General features: G+C 40.2%; 1 protein-coding gene across 2 annotated transcripts in view; it reads right to left on the reverse strand.

Moving 5' to 3' along the window:
- Nucleotides 1–24,745, reverse strand: part of slc25a25b (solute carrier family 25 member 25b) — an 85,089-nt gene that overhangs the window by 7,140 nt on the left and 53,204 nt on the right. Inside the window, exons 4-8 of one of the 2 annotated variants that reach the window (XM_034191622.1) lie at nt 17,237–17,272; nt 14,785–14,896; nt 12,781–12,939; nt 9,505–9,657; nt 9,297–9,404 (exon numbers count right to left, since the gene is read on the reverse strand). In XM_034191622.1, coding sequence (XP_034047513.1) covers nt 9,297–9,404; nt 9,505–9,657; nt 12,781–12,939; nt 14,785–14,896; nt 17,237–17,272 — 568 coding nt within the window. The remainder of the gene's footprint in view (nt 1–9,296; nt 9,405–9,504; nt 9,658–12,780; nt 12,940–14,784; nt 14,897–17,236; nt 17,273–24,745) is intronic. The other variant, XM_034191623.1, reaches the window with a different exon arrangement.

Below are 24,745 nucleotides of genomic sequence, written 5' to 3' on the forward strand. Positions count from 1 at the left end.
TTTGGTGTTGTCAAACTTGTCAACTGGACACGTGGGACAATGCTTTTGTGATATATAAAATGGGACTTCTCTCACACTAGAAACCAAAATTTCACTCAGGATGCAAAACAAAGCCTCACTGAACACATTGTACAACCCCTGGCAAAAATTATGGAATCACCGGCCTCGGAGGATGTTCATTCAGTTGTTTAATCTTGTAGAAAAAAAGCTGATCACAGACATGACACAAAATTAAAGTCATTTCAAATGGCAACTTTCTGGCTTTAAGAAACACTATAAGAAATCAGGAAAAAAAATTGTGGCAGTCAGTAACAGTTACTTTTTTAGACCAAGCAGAGGGAAAAAAATATGGAATCACTCAATTCTGAGGAAAAAATTATGGAATCATGAAAAACAAAAGAACGCTCCAACACATCACTAGTATTCTGTTGCACCACCTCTGGCTTTTATAACAGCTTGCAGTCTCTGAGGCATGGACTTAATGAGTGACAAACAGTACTCTTCATCAATCTGGCTCCAACTTTCTCTGATTGCTGTTGCCAGATCAGCTTTGCAGGTTGGAGCCTTGTCATGGACCATTTTCTTCAACTTCCACCAAAGATTTTCAATTGGATTAAGATCCGGACTATTTGCAGGCCATGACATTGACCCTATGTGTCTTTTTGCAAGGAATGTTTTCACAGTTTTTGCTCTATGGCAAGATGCATTATCATCTTGAAAAATGATTTCATCATCCCCAAACATCCTTTCAATTGATGGGATAACAAAAGTGTCCAAAATATCAACGTAAACTTGTGCATTTATTGATGATGTAATGACAGCCATCTCCCCAGTGCCTTTACCTGACATGCAGCCCCATATCATCAATGACTGTGGAAATTTACATGTTCTCTTCAGGCAGTCATTTTTATAAATCTCATTGGAACGGCACCAAACAAAAGTTCCAGCATCATCACCTTGCCCAGTGCAGATTCGAGATTCATCACTGAATAGTCCACGATTGCTTTTCCTTAGCCCATTGTAACCTTGTTTATTTCTGTTTAGGTGTTAATGATGCCTTTCGTTTAGCTTTTCTGTATGTAAATCCCATTTCCTTTAGGCGGTTTCTTACAGTTCAGTCACAGACGTTGACTCCAGTTTCCTCCCATTCGTTCCTCATTTGTTTTGTTGTGCATTTTCGATTTTTGATACATATTGCTTTAAGTTTTCTGTATTGACGCTTTGATGTCTTCCTTGGTCTACCAGTATGTTTGCCTTTAACAACCTTCCCATGATGTTTGTATTTGGTCCAGAGTTTAGACACAACTGACTGTGAACAACCAACATCTTTTGCAACACTACGTGATGGTTTACCCTCTTTTAAGAGTTTGATAATCCTCTCCTTTGTTTCAATTGACATCTCTCGTGTTGGAGCCATGATTCATGTCAGTCCACTTGGTGCAACAGCTCTCCAAGGTGTGATCACTCCTTTTTAGATACAGACTAACGAGCAGATCTGATATGATGCAGGTGTTAGTTTTGGGGATGAAAATTTACAGGGTGATTTCAGAATTTATTCCCCAGAATTGAGTGAGTCCATATTTTTTTCCCTCTGCTTGGTCTAAAAAAGGAACCGTTACTGACTGCCACAATTTTTTTTCGTGATTTCTTATAGTGTTTCTTAAAGCCAGATAGTTGCCATTTGTAATTACTTTAGTTTTGTGTCATGTCTGTGATCTGCTTTTTTTCTACAAAATTAAACAACTGAATGAACATCTTCCGAGGCCGGTGATTCCATAATTTTTGCCAGGGGTTGTATTTAAGTTATTTTAGGGGTGCAGAACATTTTTATTTTTGCCCATATACAATAAAATTCAATATACAAAAATTTACTTAACAATTACAATCAAAGTCTCTCTTGTACTAAAATTGACAACACTGCATTAAAATAAATGTAAATTTAACTGAAAACATCTTTCTCCCCCAGTAGTTTTCTATTTTATTTTAACTGGATGTAAAACCCTGTGAAAATGTAGTCATTATCTTAAATATGTTAAATTAATAAACCAACTTTTATTCCAGGTGTTGCACATATAATGGCAAATTACATTTATATTCTCTTGTACATAAAAATTACATTTTATTATTTTATGATTATTATTATTATTGTATTATTATTGTATGGCTTTTGCCTTACAATATAAAGCGCCTTGGGGCAACTGTTTGTTGTGATTTGGCGCTATATAAATAAAAATGATTTGATTTGATTATTATTATTATTATTATATTATTATGATTTGATTATGTTGACCCTGACTGGGGATGTTGTCGGGCGGTGGAAGGAGTACTTCGAGGATCTCCTCAATCCCATCGTCACGTCTTCTGAAGAGGAAGCAGAGACTGGGGACTCAGAGGTGGACTCATCCATTACCCAGGCCGAAGTCACCGAGGTGGTCAGAAAGCTCTTCGGTGGCAAGGCTCCTGGGGTGGATGAAATCCGTCCTGAGTACCTTAAGTCTCAGGATGTTGTGGGACTGTTTTGGCTGACACGCCTCTGCAACATCACGTGGCGATCGGGGACAGTGCCTCTGGATTGGCAGACCGGGGTGGTGGTCCCTCTGTTTAAGAAGGGGGACCGGAGGGTGTGTTCCAACTATAGGGGGAATCACACTCCTCAGCCTCCCCGGTAAGGTCTATTCCAGAGTACTGGAAAGGAGAATTCGACCGATGGTCGAACCTCGGATTCAGGAGGGGCAGTGTGGTTTTCGTCCTGGTCGCGGCACACTGGACCAGCTCTACATGCTCCATCGGCTGCTCGAGGGTTCATGGGAGTTCGCCCAATCAGTCCACATGTGTTTTGTGGATCTGGAGAAGGCGTTCGACCATGTCCCTCGGGGCATCCTGTGGGGAGTGCTCCGGGAGTACGGGGTCCGGGGTCCTTTGCTAAGGGCTAGCCGGTCCCTGTACGACCGCAGCGGGAGCTTGGTTCGCATTGCCGGTAGTAAGTCAAACCTGTTTCCAGTGCACGTTGGCCTCCGCCAGGGCTGCCCTTTGTCACCGGTTCTGTTCATTATTTTTATGGACAGAATTTCTAGGCGCAGCCAGGGTGTAGAGGGGGTCTGGTTTGGAAACCACAGAATCTCGTCTCTGCTGTTTGCGGACGATGTGGTTCTGTTGGCTTCGTCAAATCAGGACCTTCAGCTTGCACTGGGGTGGTTTTCAGCCGAGTGTGAAGCGTCAGGGATGAAAATCAGCACCTCCAAATCCGAGGCCATGGTTCTCGACTGGAAAAAGGTGCTTTGCCCTCTTCGGGACAGTGGAGTGTCGTTGCCTCAAGTGGAGGAGTTTAAGTATCTCGGGGTCTTGTTCACGAGTGAGGGACAGATGGAGCGTGAGATCGATAGATGGATCGGTGCAACATCTGCAGTGATGCAGTGGTTGGGTCTCACTGCGGTATTGTATCACTTCCTGTTCTGGGGCAAAGCGGTGTTTTGCTGTATCTGTTAGCTGTTTAATCTGCGTAGTTAGATTGATCTAGATAATTAGATAACGATTTATTTCACAGTGTAATCTTCACGTGCCTTAACTAAAGCAACCTCTCTGCTGAATCATCTCTAAATTATTTTCACAGTCTTCACTTTGTGTGTTTTTAGGAATCCGCTAGCTTAGCACAGCTATTAGCTCTTAGCCTGTCTCTCCCGCACTTTTCTGCGCTGGGTGTGAAATGTTTAGTTATTCCTCGGCCTCCTTTAGCAGTAACGGTACTTGTAATAAGTGTAGCTTGTTCATAGCTTTGGAGGCCAGGCTGGGCGAATTGGAGACTCGGCTCGGTACCTTGGAAAATCCTACAGCTAGCCAGGCCCCTGTAGTTGGTGCGGACCAAGGTAGCTTAGCCGCCGTTAGCTGTCCCCCAGCAGTTCCCGAGCAGCCGAGAAAGCAGGCCGGCTGGGTGACTATGAGGAAGAAGCATAGTTCTAAACAGAAGCCCCCTGTACATCTGTAACTTTGCAAAAACAATGTCGGACTCTGTAGTTTTCTCTGGGCCCCTCCCCAATCGGACCGGGAGTGACATGTTTAGCCGCATGTTCTCCTTGAATTGCTGGCTGTCTGAGTGGTGTCCAAAAAATTAGGTGGGCTTCATAGATAATTGGCAAAGTTGCTGGGGAAAACCTGGTCTTGTGAGGAGAGACGGCATCCACCCCACTTTGGATGGAGCTGCTCTCATCTATAGAAATCTGGCCAGTTTTATTAAACCCTATGAATCGTGACTATCCAAGGTTGGGACCAGGAAGCAGAGTTGTAGTCTTACACACCTCTCTGCAGCTTCTCTACCCCTGCCATCCCCCCAATACCCCATCGCCGTAGAGACGTTGCCTGTAAAAATCTATTTAAGCATAAAAATTCAAAAGGAAAAATAATATAGCACCTTCAACTGCACCACAGACTAAAACAGTTAAATGTGGTCTATTAAACATTAGTTCTCTCTCTTCTAAGTCCCTGTTAGTAAATGATATAATAACTGATCAACATATTGATTTATTCTGCCTTACAGAAACCTGGTTACAGCAGGATGAATATGTTAGTTTAAATGAGTCAACACCCCCGAGTCACACTAACTGTCAGAATGCTCGTAGCACGGGTCGAGGAGGAGGATAAGCAGCAATCTTCCACTCCAGCTTATTAATTAATCAAAGACCCAGACAGAGCTTTAATTCATTTGAAAGCTTGACTCTTAGTCTTGTCCATCCAAATTGGAAGTCTCAAAAACCAGTTTTATTTGTTATTATCTATAGTCCACCTTGTCGTTACTGTGAGTTTCTTTGTGATTTTTCAGACCTTTTGTCTGACTTGGTGCTTAGCTCAGATAAGATAATTATAGTGGGTGATTTTAACATCCACATAGATGCTGAGAATGACAGCCTCAACACTGCATTTAATCTATTATTAGACTCAGTTGGCTTCGCTCAAAATGTAAATGAGCCCACCCACCACCTTAGCCACACTTTAGATCTTGTTCTGACATATGGCATAGAAATTGAAGACTTAACAGTATTCCCTGAAAACCCCTTTTTGTCTGATCATTTCTTAATAACATTTACATTTACTTTAATGGACTACCCAGCAGTGGGGAATAAGTTTCATTACAGTAGAAGTCTTTCTGAAAGCGCTGTAACTAGGTTTAAGGATGATTCCTTCTTTGTTATGTTCTCCAATGCCATATACCAACACAGTGCAGAGTAGCTACCTAAACTATGAGTGAGATAGATTATCTCGTCAATAGCTTTACATCCTCATTGAGCACAACTTTGGATGCTGTAGCTCCTCTGAAAATGAAAGCCTTAAATCAGAAGTGCCTGACTCCGTGGTATAACCCACAAACTCGCAGCTTAAAGCAGATAACCCGTAAGCTGGAGAGGAAATGGCATCTCACTAATTTAGAAGATCTTCATTTAGCTTGGAAAAAGAGTCTGTTGCTCTATAAAAAAAAAAAGCCCTCCGTAAAGCTAGGACATCTTAGTATTCATCACTAATTGAAGAAAATAAGAACAACCTCAGGTTTCTTTTCAGCACTGTAGCCAGGCTGACAAAGAGTCAGAGCTCTATTGAGCCAAGTATTCGTTTAACTTTAATAAAATTTTAACTATTAGAGAAAAAATTACTCATAACCATCCCAAAGACATATCTTTATGTTTGACTGCTTTCAGTAATGCTGGTATTTAGTTAGACTCTTTCTCTCTGATTGTGCTGTCTGAGTTACTTTCATTAGTCACTTCCTCCAAACCATCATGTCTATTAGACCCCATTCCTACCAGGCTGCTCAAGGAAGCCCTACCATTAATTAATGCTTCGATCTTAAATATGATCGATCTATCTTTATTAGTTGGCTATGTACCACAGGCTTTTAAGGTGGCAGTAATTAAACCATTACTTAAAAAGCCATCACTTGACCCAGCTATCTTAGCTAATTACAGGCCAATCTCCAACCTTCCTTTTCTCTCAAAAATTCTTGAAAGGGTAGTTGTAAAACAGCTAACTGATCATCTGCAGAGGAATGGTCTATTTGAAGAGTTTCAGTCAGGTTTCAGAATTCATCATAGTACAGAAACAGCATTAGTGAAGGTTACAAATGATCTTTTTATGGCCTCAGACAGTGGACTCATCTCTGTGCTCGTCCTGTTAGACCTCAGTACAGTTTTTGATACTGTTGACCATAAAATTTTATTACAGAGATCAGAGCATGCCATAGGTATTAAAGGCACTGCGCTGCAGTGGTTTGAATCATATCTCTCTAATAGGGTACAATTTGTTCATGTAAATGGGGAGTCTTCTTCACGGACTAAGGTTAATTATGGAGTTCCACAAGGTTCTGTGCTAGGACCGATTTTATTCACTTTATACATGCTTCCCTTAGGCAGTATTATTAGAAAGCATTGCTTAAATTTTCATTGTTACGCAGATGATACCCAGCGTTATCTACCCATGAAGCCAGAGGACACACACCAATTAGTTAAACTGCAGGAATGTCTTTCAGACATAAAGAAATGGATGACCTCTAATTTCCTGTTTTCAAATTTAGATGAAACTGAAGTTACTGTACTTGGCCCCACAAATCTTAGAAACATGGTGTCTAACCAGATCCTTTCTCTGGATGGCATTACCCTGACCTCCAGTAATACTGTGAGAAATCTTGGAGTCATTTTTGATCAGGATTGTCCTTCAATGCGCATATTAAGCAAATATGTAGGACTGCTTTTTTGCATTTCAATTTATTCAATTCAATTTTATTTATATAGCGCCAAATCACAACAAACAGTTGCCCCAAGGCTCTTTATATTGTAAGGCAAGGCCATACAATAATTACGTAAAAACCCCAAAGGTCAAAATGACCCCCTGTGAACAAGCACTTGGCGACAGTGGGAAGGAAAAACTCCCTTTTAACAGGAAGAAACCTCCAGCAGAACCAGGCTCAGGGAGGGGCAGTCTTCTGCTGGGACTGGTTGGGGCTGAGGGAGAGAACCAGGAAAAAGACATGCTGTGGAGGGGAGCAGAGATCAATCACTAATGATTAAATGCAGAGCGGTGCATACAGAGCAAAAAGAGAAAGAAACACTCAGTGCATTATGGGAACCCCCCAGCAGTCTAAGTCTATAGCAGCATAACTAAGGGATGGTTCAGGGTCACCTGATCCAGCCCTAACTATAAGCTTTAGCAAAAAGGAAAGTTTTAAGCCTAATCTTAAAAGTAGACTATTGTAATTCATTATTATCAGGTTGTCCTAAAAGTTCCCTGAAAAGCCTTCAGTTAATTCAAAATGCTGCAGCTAGAGTGCTGACAGGGACTAGAAGGAGAGAGCATATTTCACCCATATTGGCTTCTCTTCATTGGCTCCCTGTTAATTACAGAATAGAATTTAAAATTCTTCTTCTTACTTATAAGGTTTTGAATAATCAGGTCCCATCTTATCTTAGGGACCTCATAGTACCATATCATCCCAATAGAGCGCTTCGCTCTCAGACTGCAGGCTTACTTGCAGTTCCTAGGGTTTGTAAGAGTAGAATGCGAGGCAGAGCCTACAGCTTTCAGGCTCCTCTCCTGCGGAACCAGCTCCCAATTCAGATCAGGGAGACAGACACCCTCTCTACTTTTAAGATTAAGCTTAAAACTTTGCTTTTTGAAAAAGCTTATAGTTATCGCTGGATCAGGTGACCCTGAACCATCCCTTAGTTATGCTGCTATAGACTTAGACTGCTGGGTGGTTTCCCATGATGCACCCAGTGTTTCTTTTTATTCACCACTCTGCTTTTAATCATTAGTGATTGATCTCTGCTCTCTTCCACAGCATGTCTTTTCCTGATTCTCTCCCCTCAGCCCCAACCAGTCCCAGCAGAAAACTGCACCTCCCTGAGCCTGGTTCTGCTGGAGGTTTCTTCCTGTTAAAAGGGAGTTTTCCTTCCCACTGTCGCCAAGTGTTTGTTCATAGGGGGTCGTTTTAACCGTTGGGGTTTTTCTGTAATTATTGTTTGGCTTTTGCCTTACAATATAAAGCGCCTTGGGGCGACTGTTTGTTTTGATTTGGCGCTATATAAATAAAATTGATTTGATTTGATGCGGTCGCTGTATCGGACCGTTGTGGTGAAGAGAAAGCTGAGTAGGGGGCAAAGCTCTCGATTTACCGATCAATCTACGTTCCAATCCTCACCTATGGTCATGAGATTTGGCTCATGACCGAAAGAACGAGATCATGAATACAAGCGGCCAAGATGAGTTTCCTCCGCAGGGTGGCTGGGCGCTCCCTTAGAGATAGGGTGAGGAGCTCGGTCACTCGGGAGGAGCTCGGAGTCGAGCCGCTGCTCCTCCATGTCGAAAGGAGTCAGTTGAGGTGGCTCGGGCATCTTTTCCGGATGCCCCCTGGTCGCCTCGCTGGAGAGGTGTTCCGGGCACATCCCATTGGGAGGAGGCCCTGGGGAAGACCCAGGACACGCTGGAGGGACTACATCTCTCGGCTGGCTTGGGAACGCCTTGGGGTTCCCCCGGAGGAGCTGGAGGAGGTGTGTGTGGATCGGGAGGTCTGGGCAGCTTTGCTTGAGCTGCTGCCCCCGCAACCCGACTCCGGATAAAGCGGAAGAAAATGGATGGATGATTATTTTCCCATATTTTAAAAAAATATGTAAATGACAGTAATTAAATATAGATACCTCGTTATATAAAGGCTTATGTCCACATTAACAATTTAACATTTTTTTCATTGAAATTTTCTGAACTTTTAGTGCCATGGCTTTATTGAAGATATGTGATTATAATAATTTAGGGAAAAAAATGTTAAAAACTACTTTCTCTGTAAAACCTTTAGTGAAAATTTATATTATTTCACTTCCTTTGGATTGGTACATTTTACTGTAATTTCAACATTTCTGTTTAACAGAAGTGTTGCTGGCAATCATTTGACTTTTGTTTTCTGTGTCTTATTTTTATTGCCTACTTGTAGATACAAACTCAAAATTTGACAAATAATAGCATTCTGCCCTAACTGTATCATTTACAAATGATGATTACATGGTTAAAGTTTGCAAAAGTGCTCATAATAATTTTGCAAAGTATTTGAAATTGGATGATTCTATGATTATTATCCAAGGGCTTGTTATTGATTGTATGACATGGATACTTTTTTTTTTTTTTTTTGTGATACTTTTGTCTAATAGATTAAACTATTTTATGTGCCAGTGAGGCATTACTCATGTCTGTCCTGGCATTTTCCCCCCCGTGATGTTGAAAGAAACACTTTTTGATCATCAGCCTTGTGTTAACTGGTGTCCTACCTCCATGGGGTAGATGCTGCTCTGAGCAATCACTCCAGCCAGAGAACCTGCCACAAACCGTTCTGTGATGCCCAAAACTTCCTGGCTACTTCCAATTAATCGTTTAATCTGACAGAAACATGTGACACACATGACATCAAATTTATGATGCATATAATAAACAGTTTCTTCACAGCTGAGTTTCTTTGTCTTTTCCTCTCTTACGTACCTGTTCATAGGCCATGAATTTGATTGCTGACTCAGGGGCGATTTTGATGACATTGATGCCATTTCCTCGCCACAGTGACCTCACTCCTCCCTCCCTGATCATCTGGGCAAAGCCACCAGCAATACGCATGCTGTTGCTCTTGGAAGCGTGAACCTGGGAGGACCAGACACAGTAAGTGCCACAGTTATATTTAATTCTGTCAAAGTCATTGTGGTTTTGCTTGCATTTCTCTGGTTTTCAAAGTATTTCAAAAATAAAAGGTGTCCAAAACAGTGAAAACAGCTTTTGACGAGAGGAAAAAAAAAACAAAAGTTCATATTTGTGATCATGCAGATCCAGACGTTCCTCCATGAGAGAAATGTTTCTTTAAAATTGTGAAATGGTCCACTGTGTGTTTGTGTGTGAACACGCATGCATGCGTGTGTGATACACAACTTTACTATTAAACTGCACTCTCTTTATCACCACACGTACACAAACAAGTGATATAGAATTCATTAATAACCTTGGCCAGCTGTGTTGGCCGAGTAAACTGTGTTTACTCTTTTTAAATCATAATGACAATAGAAACTATACAAATGACCCTGGTGAAAATTTTACATACACCAGTTCTTAATACTGTGTATTTCTCCCTTTAACATCAATGACAACTTGGAGTCTTTTGTGATAGTTGTGGTTGAGGCTTTTTACTTTCTCTGATGGTAAAGCTGCCCATTCTTCTTGGCAAAAAGCCTCCAGTTCCTGTAAATTCCTGGGCTGTTTTGCATGAACTGCACGTTTGAGATCTCCCCAGAGTGGCTCAGTGATATTGAGGTCAGGAGACTGAGATGGCCACTCCAGAACCTTCACTTTATTCTGCTGTAGCCAGTGAATGGTTGATTTGGCCTTGCGTTTTGGATCGTCATGTTGGAACGACCTACGTCCCATACACAGCTTCCAAGCTGATGAGTGCAGATTTTCCTCCAGTATTTTCTGATAACATGGTGCATTCATCCTGCCATCAATTTTGGCCAAGTTTGCTGTGCCTTGGTAGCTCACACATCCCCAAAACTTCAGCAATCCACCCCCGTGCTTCATAGTAGGAAGGATGCACCTTTCATCATAGGCCTTGTTGACTCCTCTCCAAATGTAATGTTTATGGTTGTGGCCAAAAATTTCAATTTTGGTCTCATTACTCCAAATGACTTTGTTCTGTGCTGTTTATAAGCGGGATACTTTGTGACATTTGCGTAGTAATGGGTTTCTTCTGGCAACTTGACCAAGCAGCCCATTTTTCTTCAAGTGCATCCTTATTGTGCATCTTGAAACAGCCACACCACTTTTCTCAGAGAGTCCTGTATTTCACAAGACAATTCTTTTGCTTTCCCTATCAGGTCAGGTTACTTTATTGATACCTATAGGTAGATTTGTGATGCAGTAACAGAGAGCATCCAACTTATTAAACATATAGGACAACTCTGACACGCACACAAAAACCTGACACAGACATGAAAATGCTCAGAGCCACACTAGACCATAGCCTGGCAACCACCTAAAATAGTGCAAACTTTATTCGATGATTTATTCATCTGAATAACAGCAGCTGGAACAAAACTGTTCCTGTCGCACTTTGTTCTGCACTTCGGGACTGTAAACTGCTGGAATTCCCTATGTAGCGGGTGTGAATGGTCATTTATAATACAGTTAGCGATCCTCCATAGCTGCCTGGTATACAGAGACGTCACTCAAACATCAGTGCAGCACTGGATGAAAGATGCAAGGGTCTGTCAGGAGTCCAGAAACTCACTGACCACACACACACACACACACACACACACACACACACACACACACACACACACACGCACACGCACACGCACACACAGAGATTACAAGCAAACAGATCACAGGTGAGAATGGTTACATTTTGTAGTCATTCAAATCCATTTGTGTCAACTTGTGTGCATGTTATCAGGCCAAAATCACCAGGGTATGTAAACATTTGATCAGGGTCATTTGGCTAGTTTCTGTTATTGTTATGATTTAAAAAGAGTAAACAGTTTTTTTTTTTGTTTTTTTACATTAAATGGCTTCACCCAACCACTAACCATGAGTGAAAAATAAGTTTTTGAGTCATTCATATTCTCTGAAAAATATCTAAAATTCTGCCGGAGTATGTAAACTTTTGAGCACAAGTGTATTACAGTTTGATTTATCCTCCTATATCCTCCCATAATACTGTGAGTTGTACATTTCTTATTAATCTGTGGAAACTTTTTCCTCCCTGTTAATACTTTTTTTTGCCTCTTTTTTACTGTGCAAATAAAGTTGCACATGGATCACTGCATGCATCTGGTGGTGGTTGTATCATGTATATTTTAGCATATCATACAAGGATGACATGTTTTTGTTCAGTTTTCTAAATGATGATCTTTTATCAACACAATCCACTGGAAAACTCCACTGCGCGTGTAGCTGCCACTTCACAGGACTGCTGTGTTGATTGCAAGTGACAGCACAGTTTGAAATTTATTGCAAGCTACTGCTTTCAGAGCAGGTTTCTGTGCTTTGCTTCAACTTCTGCTGACAGCCCGCAGAGTGTTTTCAAAGAGGGGCTGAGAAGAAGAGCGAGTTCCACACGTCTGCTGGCTCGTTTCCCCTTTACACACCATATATAATAACTACAACAGGCAGTTAATATTTAATGTCAAATAAAACAGAGTGGGCCAGACATGTTAAACAATTGTTTTATTGTAAAAGCACCAAATTTTGCAAAGGCATTGTCTGATATACAATAAAAAAAATAGATATTATGCCAAGCTCAATTTCTTTTCTTCAATAAATAAATAAATATTGTATAGTGTAATTGTGATTGTAATGGATTTAGCATGACGGGTGGCATACAATACTGTCAACACTGTGGTAACACAGAACACATGCTGAGCTTCTCAAAAAATAAAAAGACAAAATAACAAAAAATAATACAAAATATCTGCTGTGTGGCCATTAAATGGCTAAATTCATCAAGTTTTTGAACCCTCTGAATTAAAGCTGAAAGGCTGCATGACAAGAATATCTTAATTCTAACGCTATTTTGGTTGTGGAAAGTGGCGAAACAGGTCACTGTCCAAATACATACGGACCCGACTGACCTTTATGAGACCATACGTTTATCATATCGCAAATCACTTTCATCAACCTGTGCACTTTAATCTCTCAAACACACACGTACACCAAGGCAGAGAGCTCACAATGCAGAATAATACTGTATTTTGTATATTATGTGTAGTATTTTACCTGCATGAGCACTTTGAGCCTGTCAAGTGGTGCAGTGCACGTTCGAGACACTGCACCTGCACCTCCTCCAGCTGCTAGGTGTCGCCACAACATGCCTGTCTGCTTTTCTTCTGCTGTGAACTCATCAGGCACTATCAAACTTTCTCCGACGTCAAAGATCTGCAGAGGTGATGATGCAGAAGGTGTGAGCATCAGTCAGAGGAACAACAGGGAAACCTGACAGTGACACAGCAACCAACTGAACGGGAAAGTGTGTCCAAACATTCTGACAGATTATTTCAGAGTTCTATCTCTGGTGATTTCATTTTTGTAATTTTAGACAGCTTGACTGGTATTTTTTTGTGGATTGGGCCATCATTCCGTAACAGCATATTTTTACTTGTTCTATAGGTATAAAAAGACTTTTCCTGCTGTGGGTAAAGTAACTAGACAAGAACGCTAGTCTGCAGAATAAACAGTACGAGTAGAATAGTATACAAATAATGAATGTTTATGAGTTGAATGGTATGTTCCATCTTTCACAGAATGAAATTCGGTACTTTAACGTTTACCATAATCCCCCTGTGTTTCCCAGAATGCACCGCGGCACCAACAGAGTTCCAGCATTTCAAAGCCATGTAAATAATAGCTAGCGAGGATGTGGATGGCACCACATCAGCGAGTTCATGAGCAATTATGATCATGACACCTTTCTCTCAATTTGAAAAGGTTATTGTAGAAGAGATGTAGCACCTGTGATGAACTTCTGCTGTGAGCCAATGTTGTGTTGTTGTCTGTACTTCACGAGGTTTGTTTACATTATGCCCTAAAATGGAACTCTGGTGAAACCAACCTCCTGCGTGAGTCATGGACCGCAAGACGGTGCGAGATTCACAACTGCAAAACGAATATTCATTCCACTGAAAGAATGAAAAATGTTCATTATTTGTTTTGTATAACGTCGAAAATAGATCCTTGTCATTTGATATTTTATTATTTTATAAACAGCAGAAAAGGGACTTACAGTTTGGTGTTTGTCACTGGTGTTTAACAGTCCAACACGAGCTTTAAACAGGAGTCCAAAATTGTTCTCAGTCAACTTGCAAAAAACAATCCTGACGATGTAGTTCATGATGCCGTTGTGCCAAGTTCAGTACAGACTGCCATCTGCTTTCCTCACTCCACCGAAAAATCGCGTTGGAAATTTGACCAGCTTTTCATCCTAACGTTATCCTCTTCATCCTAACAGCTCTTCGTGCCTCTAGATGGCTTACAGCGTGGTGGATTTGTTTTTTTTGTGTTTGAAGAATTAGTAGTGTCAAGTAACTCCTTCAATTCGTTGTCTGCCAGCAAAACAAGCTCCGCCATGTTTAGCTAAATGCCGCCACCAGTAGATGTGAGCATACACAGTGGTTGGGGTGTGCAATAGCACATTTCATATAGTACCAAAATTGCATGCTAAAAATAACTATTGCACGGTAAATTAAACCCAATGGCAAATGGTATGAATAATCCATGTCACGTGGCATACAAGCCACCAATCAAACGAAGGATCCACTCAGCCATTACATAGTTGCAGATGAAGAGACATATGTGACATATGTAAATAACATATTTACATATGTCACATATGTATCAGTAAATCTGAAGTCATTTTTTTTTATAGGTATGTGAAAGTATTTAGCGGCATATTTACTGCAGCAAGAGGCATCAAAACTCATTATTTCTACAGCTACAAATTCTACTGTCACAGGAGCTCAGGTGTTTTCCACCAAATATACTTTAATGGAGCTGGTCGTAATGATGGAAAAAAAAAAAAAAAAGTTAAAAATTAAAGAATTTGACAACTTTGCCGTTGCACAGCTGTGCACTCAGCGCTAAATAATGAGTGCTGAGATGTCTAAAAAGTGGTTACTCCACCACTTGTGTTCTTCATGGCAGCTCTCACAGAAAATAAATCAGACTAGCTGCTCTAATGTTTGCTGTGATGCTGCTGCCTGCAGATCGAAGGAGACAAGAGTTTACCGTAGAGTGTTTCCAGTAAAGGATGATTTCAGGAATGTTGTCAGCCGGATGCAGGAGGTGGTAATCACGCCACTCATCCCAGTCAATGGTCATGGTGCCATTTTTATCCATACTGAAGATATTAAACAGAGCAGAGTGATTATAAGAAGGTGGACACACTTGTATCAAAGAAACATCAAGCTATGAGGGGGTACTACAAAAAAAATCTTGCTTCACCCAGAAACAAAAGCAGCTGGAGGCTCAAGTTGTGACCTTCCACAAAGGGACAGTGAACCTTGAACATTTGTGGACGTTCAGGGAGACTATATTGTAAAATAATGCCAGAACAAATCTTAGCTCTGTGACGTGTTGAAGTATGCTCATACTGTAAGTACAATAAGGTCCATAAGTAGTTGGACAGTGACAATTTTGTAATTTTACCTCTGCAGACATTCACAATAATGTTTCACATTAATATGAAACAAAAGGGACAGCACTAGAAAGGATGTGCGGCACGTTAGGGTGATAAAATATGCACATGGTAATGTGCTGACAAGCGAGAAGAGTGTGTTGAGAAGGTGGAGGGAACGTTTTGAGGAACTGATGAATGAAGAAAATGACAGAAAAGGCTGGATGATGTGGAGAGAGTAAATCAGGAAGTGCAAGAGATTAGTAAGAATGAAATGAAGGCAGCTATGAAGAGGATGAAGAGTGGAAAGGCGGCTGGTCCAAATGACAATCCAGTGGAGGTATGGAAATGTTCAGGGCAGATGGCAGTGGAGTTTCTACCCAAATTGTTTAATAAAATCTTGGAAAGTGAGAGGATGCCTGAGGAGTGGAGACGAAGTGTGCTGGTTCCTATTTTTAAGAACAAGAGTGATGTGCAGAGCTGCAGAAAATACAGAGACAAAGCTGATCAGCCACAGCGTAAAGTTATGGGAAAGAGTAGTAGAAGCTAGGCTTAGAAAACAGGTGAATATGTGTGAGCAGCAATGTGGTTTCGTGCAGAGAGAGAACACTACAGATGCAGTGTTTTGCTCTGAGAATACTAATGGAGATGTATAGAGAAGGCCAAAAGGAGTGACACTGTGTGTTTGTGGATTTAGAGAAAGCTTATGATAGGGTGCCAAGAGAAGAGTTGTGGTATTGTATGATGAAGTCTGGAGTGGCAGAGAAGTATGCGAGGGTAGTACAGGAGATGTACAAGAATAGTGTGACAAAGGTGAGATGCACAGTGGGAATGGACTCATTCAAGGTGGAGGTGGGATTATACCAAAGATAAGCACTGAGTCCTTTCTTGTTCACAATAGTGATGGACAGGTTAATGGATGAGATCAGACAGGAATCACTACAGACTATGATGTTTGTGGATGACATTGTGATCTGCAGTGAGAGTAGAGAGAAGGTTGAGTCTAGCCTGGAAAGGTGGAGATATGCTCTGGAGAGAAGGGGAATGAAAGTCAGTAGAAGCAAGACTGAGTACATGTGTGTGAATGAGAGGGAGCCCAGTGGAATAGTGCAGTTAAAAGGAGTAGAAGTGGTGAGTAGATGAGTTTAAATACTTGGGATTAACTGTCCAAAGTAATGGAGAGTGTGGTAGAGAAGTGAAGAAGAGAGTGCAGGCAGGGTGGAGTGGGTGGCAGAAGTGATTTGTGACTGAAGAATATCTGCAAGAGACAAACCACCTAACCTGGGTTCGGGTGTTTATCGAATCATATTTTTGGGGACTGTGCGGTGGTTCCCCTAAGAGTTTACTTTGTTGTGGACATTAAAAGTTATGAGCCACGCATTTTTTACAGTAATCATACATTAAGTGTAGCTAATGGGTGAAGCTACCAACAGCTGCAAAAAGCACTAACGCCGTTAGCATACAATATTAAATCCAACGAGAGTTTGACTCAGCGCGTCTAATGCAACATTAGGCGTCTGATCCGTTAGGATGTTTGCGCTCTATGAACGCGGTGCTCTAGTTTGGAGTATTTTAGACAAACACCTGGAATAATCTTGCTTGTTGAGCAGTGAAACGTCGTAATAGATCAGACGCCTCTCGAGTTTCTAAGAAAATAAATAAATAAACCCGCCCTTCCTCATCACTTTTTTTCTGATGTCAAAGATGATAAACTAATGTTTTGTTGTTGGTTTTTTTTTTTTTTTTTTTTTTTTTTTTTTTTTTTTAATGGGACCTAACTAAAGTGTTTGCTGGCTGGTTGGTTAACACTTATAATTTGGGAACTACTGGGCGTAGAAAATATTTAAGCACACTGTTGGAACGAGGGCATCAACTCAATGCGTTTTAGGCTACAAATAAACTACAGCACTCACACAATGCATATCTCCGCCAAAGAAAAACACTCATAACTCTAGGACCAAAAAAAAAAAGTCAAGATGGAAAGCAAAAGCACCAAAATGAGCTCCAGGGGGAAATGAGTTCAGCCTTTGAGAGAGAAAGTGGACTAGACAAGATACTACTTACTACACAATAGGGGCCCAGATATGACCCCTCCTTAATCTGAGAGCAGTGAGAGACAAAACATGGGAGACACACACACACACAGTTAGAAGAACGACACAGGGATCACACTGGACCATAACAACATGATTCAAATTAACAGGATCCCTTGGTGCAGCCGAGGACTAATGAGTCATCAGGCTCACTCGTTCATTTTTTTTTTTTTTTTTTACCACATCTGGTGTTAAATCATCATGTCTTTTGAAGCAGAAAGAACCACAACTGTACAGTCAAAAAGAAAAGGAGACCAATAAATGTGTAGTTTTACAGTAAAAGGAAAGTTATTTATAAATATTTGTTATCTACAAATAGAAACTGTGGAGAAATTCCATTGGATATCCATGGTAACATCAAGTGACAACCACCTCTGGTGCTGAAATACGAAGCAAACACAGAAGTGCTACATCTTGCAGTTCCTTGAATGGCCACTTGAGGTTGGCTCCAAAAGTGAGCCCCTGTCCATGTTAAACTGTCCAACGCGATAGGGGAAATAAACATTAGTATCATGTAACTATTATGTTAGCACCATTCGCAATAACTTGATGACTGTAGCTCCACTGATGTTGGTGATGGCGGCGCGACTCACGTGTGCTGCGGCCTTCACCCACTTTGCCTCAATTCGGATGACGGATTATTTCAAGTTTAGAGCACATAAACAATGTCAAATGTATACGTGTTGTCTTTCATTTTGATGTGTGCCATTATTATGATAAACAAGTAATAACTGTGGATTAATTGCTGTATTTTGAGGTAATTGGAGTGTAAATGTAATCTCGTTGTTGTTGCATTTGTAATGACAATGATAATAAATCTCATTCCATTCCATTCCATGTTGCCACAGTTACTGAGGCAATATGGTGGTCATAGATTTGAATACTTTCACCCAAGTCATCCATTATGCAAACTGTCACCCCATCTCAAAAAAGAAAAAAAAAAAGTTAAAAAAACTGAAGCACCCCTAAATCCAAACAGTCCAACTGTCAACCCCACTGAGGTCCTTAGACTGGGTCTCATTAACATAAGATCACTGTCCTAAAAAGCACTGCTGATTAATGATCTAATTATGGATCATCACTTAGATATGATTGGGTTATGTGAAACCTGGCTTAAACCTACGGCTATTCTCCCCTTAAATGAGGCCTGCCCACCGCTGTACACATTTAGCTACGTCCCTCATGATGCGAAGCAAGGCGGGGGTGTTGCTCTTATTTATAAATCTAGGTTTAGTTTATTAGCTGCTGGGGGTCACAAATAGAACTCGTTTGAGCATCTGATCCTCTGCTCTGCCCATGATACTACGTATTGCCAAGATAAGAAGAATAAAAATTAGCTGTATTATTTTGTCACTGTATATAGGCCCCCGGGCCAATACTCTGAATTCTTAGATGAATTTGGTGCATTCATCTCTAACTTGTCGACTAGTGCAGATATTATTCTGGTTATTGGTGACTTTAACATTCATATTTATGGAACTTGTGGATGCATTAGAATTTCAGCATCGCATTCAGGATTCAACGCACATTAGTGGAAATACCCTGGATTTGGATCTCACACACGGTATTGCTGTCACGAATATTGACATCATGCTTCTTGCTTAGGTGGTCTCTGATCACTCATTAAGTTTACAGTTTTGCTGCCATGTTTAGTGGAACAACAACCTTATTACCTCCGCCAAGGAGGTTATGTTTTCGGTCGCATTTGTTTGTTTGTTTGTTTGTCTGTCAGCAGGATAACTCAAAAAGTTTTGAACGGATTTTGATGAAATTTTGTGGAGTGGTTGGAAATGACAAGAGGAACAAGTGATTACATTTTAGCGGTGATCCGGATCACGATCCGGATCCAGGAATTTTTTAAAGGATTCATCACCATTGCGGGATAGGGGGAATTTTGACATTCTAGTTTCTAACTCCACAAAAACAAGGCAGAAAGGCTTGAAAAAAATTAGGGTGTAACATAGTCAAATGTTCTATCAAACAACAAAGTTTGGTGATGATCGGATCCGGATTCCGGATCTGGTGATCCAAAATATGCAAAAATATAGGAAAAATAGAAAATGTGTCAGTGTGAGGTGACAAATGAAGCTAGAGAGGCACAACTAACACCAAATTGTAGCTCAATCTGTACTGATTCAGTAAGGTGTCATCAGATTTGATGTAGCTTCAAATGTTATGGAGCTAGATCCAGAAGAAAACCGCCATTACTGAAAAATCATTTTTATACAATAACTTTTGAACTAATAAAGACATAAAAGTGATTCCAAGTTCTAGTGGTATGTTTTCATGGTCAAGGATGTCAAATATAAAGGAAAGAAAAGTGTATGTATCATAGTTGTGGTTGTAACACTGAATTGTTGAATAGATCACTGTGCCAAGGAGGAAATCTCTTTAGGGTCAGTGACCCTATGGCCTTGTTTAGAAAAGTGTTTCATAAAAAAAATTCATATATTTGCAGTTTAATTGAATAATAAATTGAATTTTGTCTCTTATTTGTTTTTGACTATAAGTACACGCAGTATCAATATCAGTGCTCAGATGACAGTAGCATCTGGGAAAGGTGCAAGTTGCAATAAACTGTGATGCCAAGCGCTAAGAATACATGCTATCCAGTCACAGCAGATGAAACTTTTTTTACTACTAAGCAAGCATCATTGTTAGACTTTTTTAGGTTCAATGATACCACGGCGTGTAGATGTTATGGCATCAGTGACCCCATGGCCTTGGCGGAGGTTTGCACTCTCTGAGTGCTTCTAGTTTATCATTGCGGTGATGCATCAACTCCTCAACTACGACTGAACTCAAAGCTAGACTGCCTGATATCTTAGCTTCATGTTTGGCAAAAGCCCAATCAGTACACAGTCTTGTGGAAAGTTTAAACTCAGTGCTCAAAACAACACTCGACATGACTGTGCCACCTACGCACCCCCCCCCAAAAAAACACAGTCACCTTGGTTCAATGATTATTTGCGTAACCTCAAGCATAAGGCTAGGGGTCTAGAACGGAAATGGTGTAGTTCAACATTAGAAGTATTCCACCTCGCGTGGCGGGATGCTATCTTAGACTATAAGCATGCACTACTGGCTACAAAGCGGAGCTATTACTCTGACTTGATCAACAAAAACAAGCATAACTCAAAGTTTTTGAGTTGGCAACACTTGCTCGCTGGCAACACTTATTCATGGACAACCACCTGTAGTTCACTCTCCTTTTACAGCACAAGATTTCCTGGATTACTTTGAGAAGAAAATAGATGACACTAGGTTAAACATATCCCGGCATGCCTTAACCCAGCCACTAAATCAAATCAAATCAATTTTATTTATATAGCGCCAAATCACAACAAACAGTTGCCCCAAGGCACTTTATATTGTAAGGCAAAGCCATACAATAATTACGGAAAAACCCCAACGGTCAAAACGACCCCCTGTGAGCAAGCACTTGGCGACAGTGGGAAGGAAAAACACCCTTTTTTTTTTTATACTTTTTATTTGTAAATATTTTTGAACAAATAACAAATGCAACATTGTGAGGTCAGAGGAGATCAGTATGTCAAACCATACAGAGATTACAGATTTTATACATTCATTTTCCTGTCACAACTCTTTTTAAAGTCCAGCCATTTTCTCCAACGTCTCTTTCCCAAGTCGCCTTGTAGCCGCAGGGTATAAGTCATAGCTTCCATCATCTTAATGCTCTCTACTATGGAAATAAAAAGGCTTATAGTGGGCGGGTCTTTAGCCAACCAACATTTTGTAATAGCTTTCTTGGCTGATGCCAAGAGGATTTTCAAGAGATAGATGTCGTCTGTGGTCCACTCATCAGGGAAACATCCCAAGTACATGGATACAAATGAGCTGTCCACATTAAAGCCCAGAGTTTTGGAGCATATTTTTGTTACTTCTGTCCAAAAAGGTTGTATGAATGGGCAAGACCAGAATATATGTCCGTGATCTGCCGTGACCTCCCCACAGCCTCTCCAGCATACAGCAGAGGTAGTACAGAATTTAGCCTTTTGTCTGGGTGTTATAAAAAAGCGGATGATGTTTTTCCAACAGAAGTCCCGCCAGGTGTTCGAGTTTGTTGTTGTGAATTGTGTTTCCCAGATCTTTGTCCACATGTCCTCTGATATATCAGTATTGATTTCCTTCTCCCATTTTTGTTTTATATAATCTGTGGAGTTCCCATTAAATTTAATTAGGCCCTGGTATATCCTACTTATTAGAGCTTTGTTACTTCCAAGGTTATAAGCATGAGTAAAAACATTAACAATTGAGAAGTCCCTGACAGTGTAATTGCTTGTTTTTTTTAACAATATAATCACGGAGTTGCAAATATCTAAAATAATCTTGTCTATTTAGGCCACCTATCTCGCACAAAGTGTCAAAGGGAATTGGTCCAGACTTTTTAATAAACGTGCATGTGGCAGTCAATCCCCGCCACACCCACTGTTTGAATCTACTATCCTGAGCAGCGGGTAAAAACTCTGGGTCATATGCTGGCCATCTTAGTACTTTTATCTCTTCCTGAAGCTGTAGTTTCTTAACCAGCTCCTCCCACACCTTTAGTGCCAAGGTGATCCACTGGCTAGTTGTTGAGAAGAATTCCTTTTCATGAGTTACAAACCCCAATCTGGACTGAATTGGTATTTTTGACAGAGACCTCTCAATTGTTTTCCATCTTGCACTATAGGATGGGTTACACCAACAAACTAAATATTTCACCTGTGCAGATATATAATAATCCCTCATAGAGGGCAGAGCCAACCCCCCTCTCTCCCTCGGCAACTGTAATGTGCAAAACCTAACCCTTGGTCTTTTATTGAACCAAATAAATCTTGAGATGTGTTTATTCCAGTCTCGGAATTGTTTCTCCGGTATGGAAATAGGTAAAGCAAGAAACAAGTACAATAGTTTTGGGAGAATATTAATCTTAATAATCTGTATTCTGTTGCCGAAATCAAGAGGGAGCAGGCTCCAGGCACTGAGTTCATTGTATATCTCTTTATTTGTGTGTTTATAATTTATTTCAAATATTCGGGACAAGTCTTTTGGTAAATTTACTCCCAAATATTTTATGCTAGTCGAATTCCAATTAAAATTGTATTTAAACAAGGGGAGTCTGCTCTGGGAAAAATTAAATGACATAACTTGTGTCTTATTTACATTGAGTGTGTATCCTGAGTATAATCCATATGTCTCTAGCATCTTCATCAACACCGGTAGGCCCAAGGCAGGATCTGTGATTGTAATAAGGACATCATCTGCGTATAAACTCACTTTATACTCCTCCTCACCAATTAGGATACCCTTCACTGCTGACTCCTGACGAATTGCCTGGGCTATAGGTTCAATGAACAAGTTAAAAAGGTTTGGGCTGGCCGGACACCCTTGTCTACAGCCCCGCTCCAGTACTATAGAGTTGGAAAGACTACCATTGATTTTAATTCTGGCAGTAGGTGACGAATAAAGGGCTTGGATACAATTTATGAATTCCTGGCAGAAACCAAATCTCTTCATTACTAAGTAAAGAAAATCCCAATATACCGAATCATATGCTTTTTCTGCATCTAAACTAAGAATAACTGCACTGAGTTTCCTCTTATTGATCTGTTCAATAATATGCAATGCTCTCCTAATATTGTCATGGGTTTGCCTATTTTTCAAAAAACCCGTTTGGTCCTCATCAATCAAAGAGGGCATTATAGTGTCCATTCTCCGTACTAGTATAGTTGTATATAATTTGTAATCCGAGTTCAATACACTTATTGGCCTGTAAGATTTACAGTCGGTTTTGTCCTTTCCCTCTTTTGGTATTACAGATATAAAGGCCTCCTTCCAAGAGGGAGGTACCATTCCACCCTTGAGGACATAATTAAAACTAGTTTGTAATAGAGGTATAAGGTTTCCCTTCAAAGTTTTATACCATTCAGGAGGGAACCCATCAGTGCCTGGTGATTTGTTTGAATTAAGAGCTGATATAGCCTTATCTATTTCCTCATGGGTTATTAGTGAAGTTAATTTATTATTTGCATCTGAACCAATTGATGGGAGGTCTAATGAGTTTAAAAAATCTACAATTATACTTTCATCAACATACTTAGATCGACTATATAAAGATCTATAATAGCTTTCAAAAACATTATGAAAGCTAACATTATTATTTTCTAGACCAGTTATTAATTTATTATTTGTCGGGTCTCTAATTTTGTAAATAGTATTTTCAGCTTGCTGTTTTCGGATCCGCCATGCTAAGAGCTTAGTTGCTTTGGGTCCTATTTCATAATATCTTTGTTTCATAAATCGAATATTTTTCTCTACCTCTTCACCTAAAATCCTATCTATTTCCTGTTTTATTTGTCTGATTTGGTGTGTCACTGTAGTATCCTTATTAGTCAGATGTAAGTGCTCTAAGATTTTTAGTCTATTTTGTAGCTGTAACAAGTCTTGTGCCTTTTTCTTCTTCATCATGGCTGCCTTGGCTATTATCTTTCCTCTGAGGACAGCTTTAGCCGCGTCCCACACAATACTTGGATTTGTTTCCCCATTATTATTGTCCTCTAAGTACTGCTCAAGTTCTGTTATCATATCTTCTATAAACCTGGGATCGTCCAGCATACTAGTATTTAATCTCCATAGAGTGTTTCTCTGTCTCCCATCTAAACGTAATGTTACGTAAACTCCTGAGTGGTCAGAGATATCTCTTTGACCTATTCTACAATCCCTTATCCTGTTTATGTCCCTATTATACATGAAACAATAATCTATCCTTGAATACACCCCATGTCGAGCGGAATAAAAAGTAAATCCTGGTGCTGACTTGTGAAATAATCGCCACACATCAATCAGCCCCAAGTCCCGTAAAATTCTTTTTACATGCTTCTCAACAGTTGTGTTTCTTCGGCCAATGTTATTTGAGCCCATTTGAGGGTTTAACAATAAATTGAAATCTCCTGCACAAATAAGGGGTCCCTGAGTTTCTGTGGAAATTAAATTAAACACCTTTTTGAAAAATTCTATTTTACTCCCTGCGGGCGCATAAATGTTTAATAATGTTACTTCTTTTTGGTCTATTTTACCTTTCACCAAAACAAATCTGCCCTCCACATCACTTATGTCAGCCACGAATTCAAACTTTATTTTATTTGAAATAAGAATAGCTACTCCCCTCTTTTTACCACTTTTGTGAGACGAATAATATGTGTAAAACCCATTTTCTTTAGTTTCTCATGCTCTATCTTTGAGAGATGTGTTTCCTGCCAATACGCTATATCCACCTTTTCCTTTTTCATTTTAGCAATTAACTTACTCCTCTTTATAGGACTGTTCAGCACATTAACATTTAGTGACAGTATATTATAATATTTAAAGGACATTATGTTAATCGATGAAATTCGAACTTATAAATCATCCCAGACCTCACAGCATCATAACCTGAACTTAAAACCAAATAAAAACACACAACCATCACAAGAACTTC

The sequence above is a fragment of the Thalassophryne amazonica genome, chromosome 17 (genome assembly GCF_902500255.1).
Source record: "Thalassophryne amazonica chromosome 17, fThaAma1.1, whole genome shotgun sequence".
Lineage (NCBI taxonomy): Eukaryota > Metazoa > Chordata > Actinopteri > Batrachoidiformes > Batrachoididae > Thalassophryne > Thalassophryne amazonica.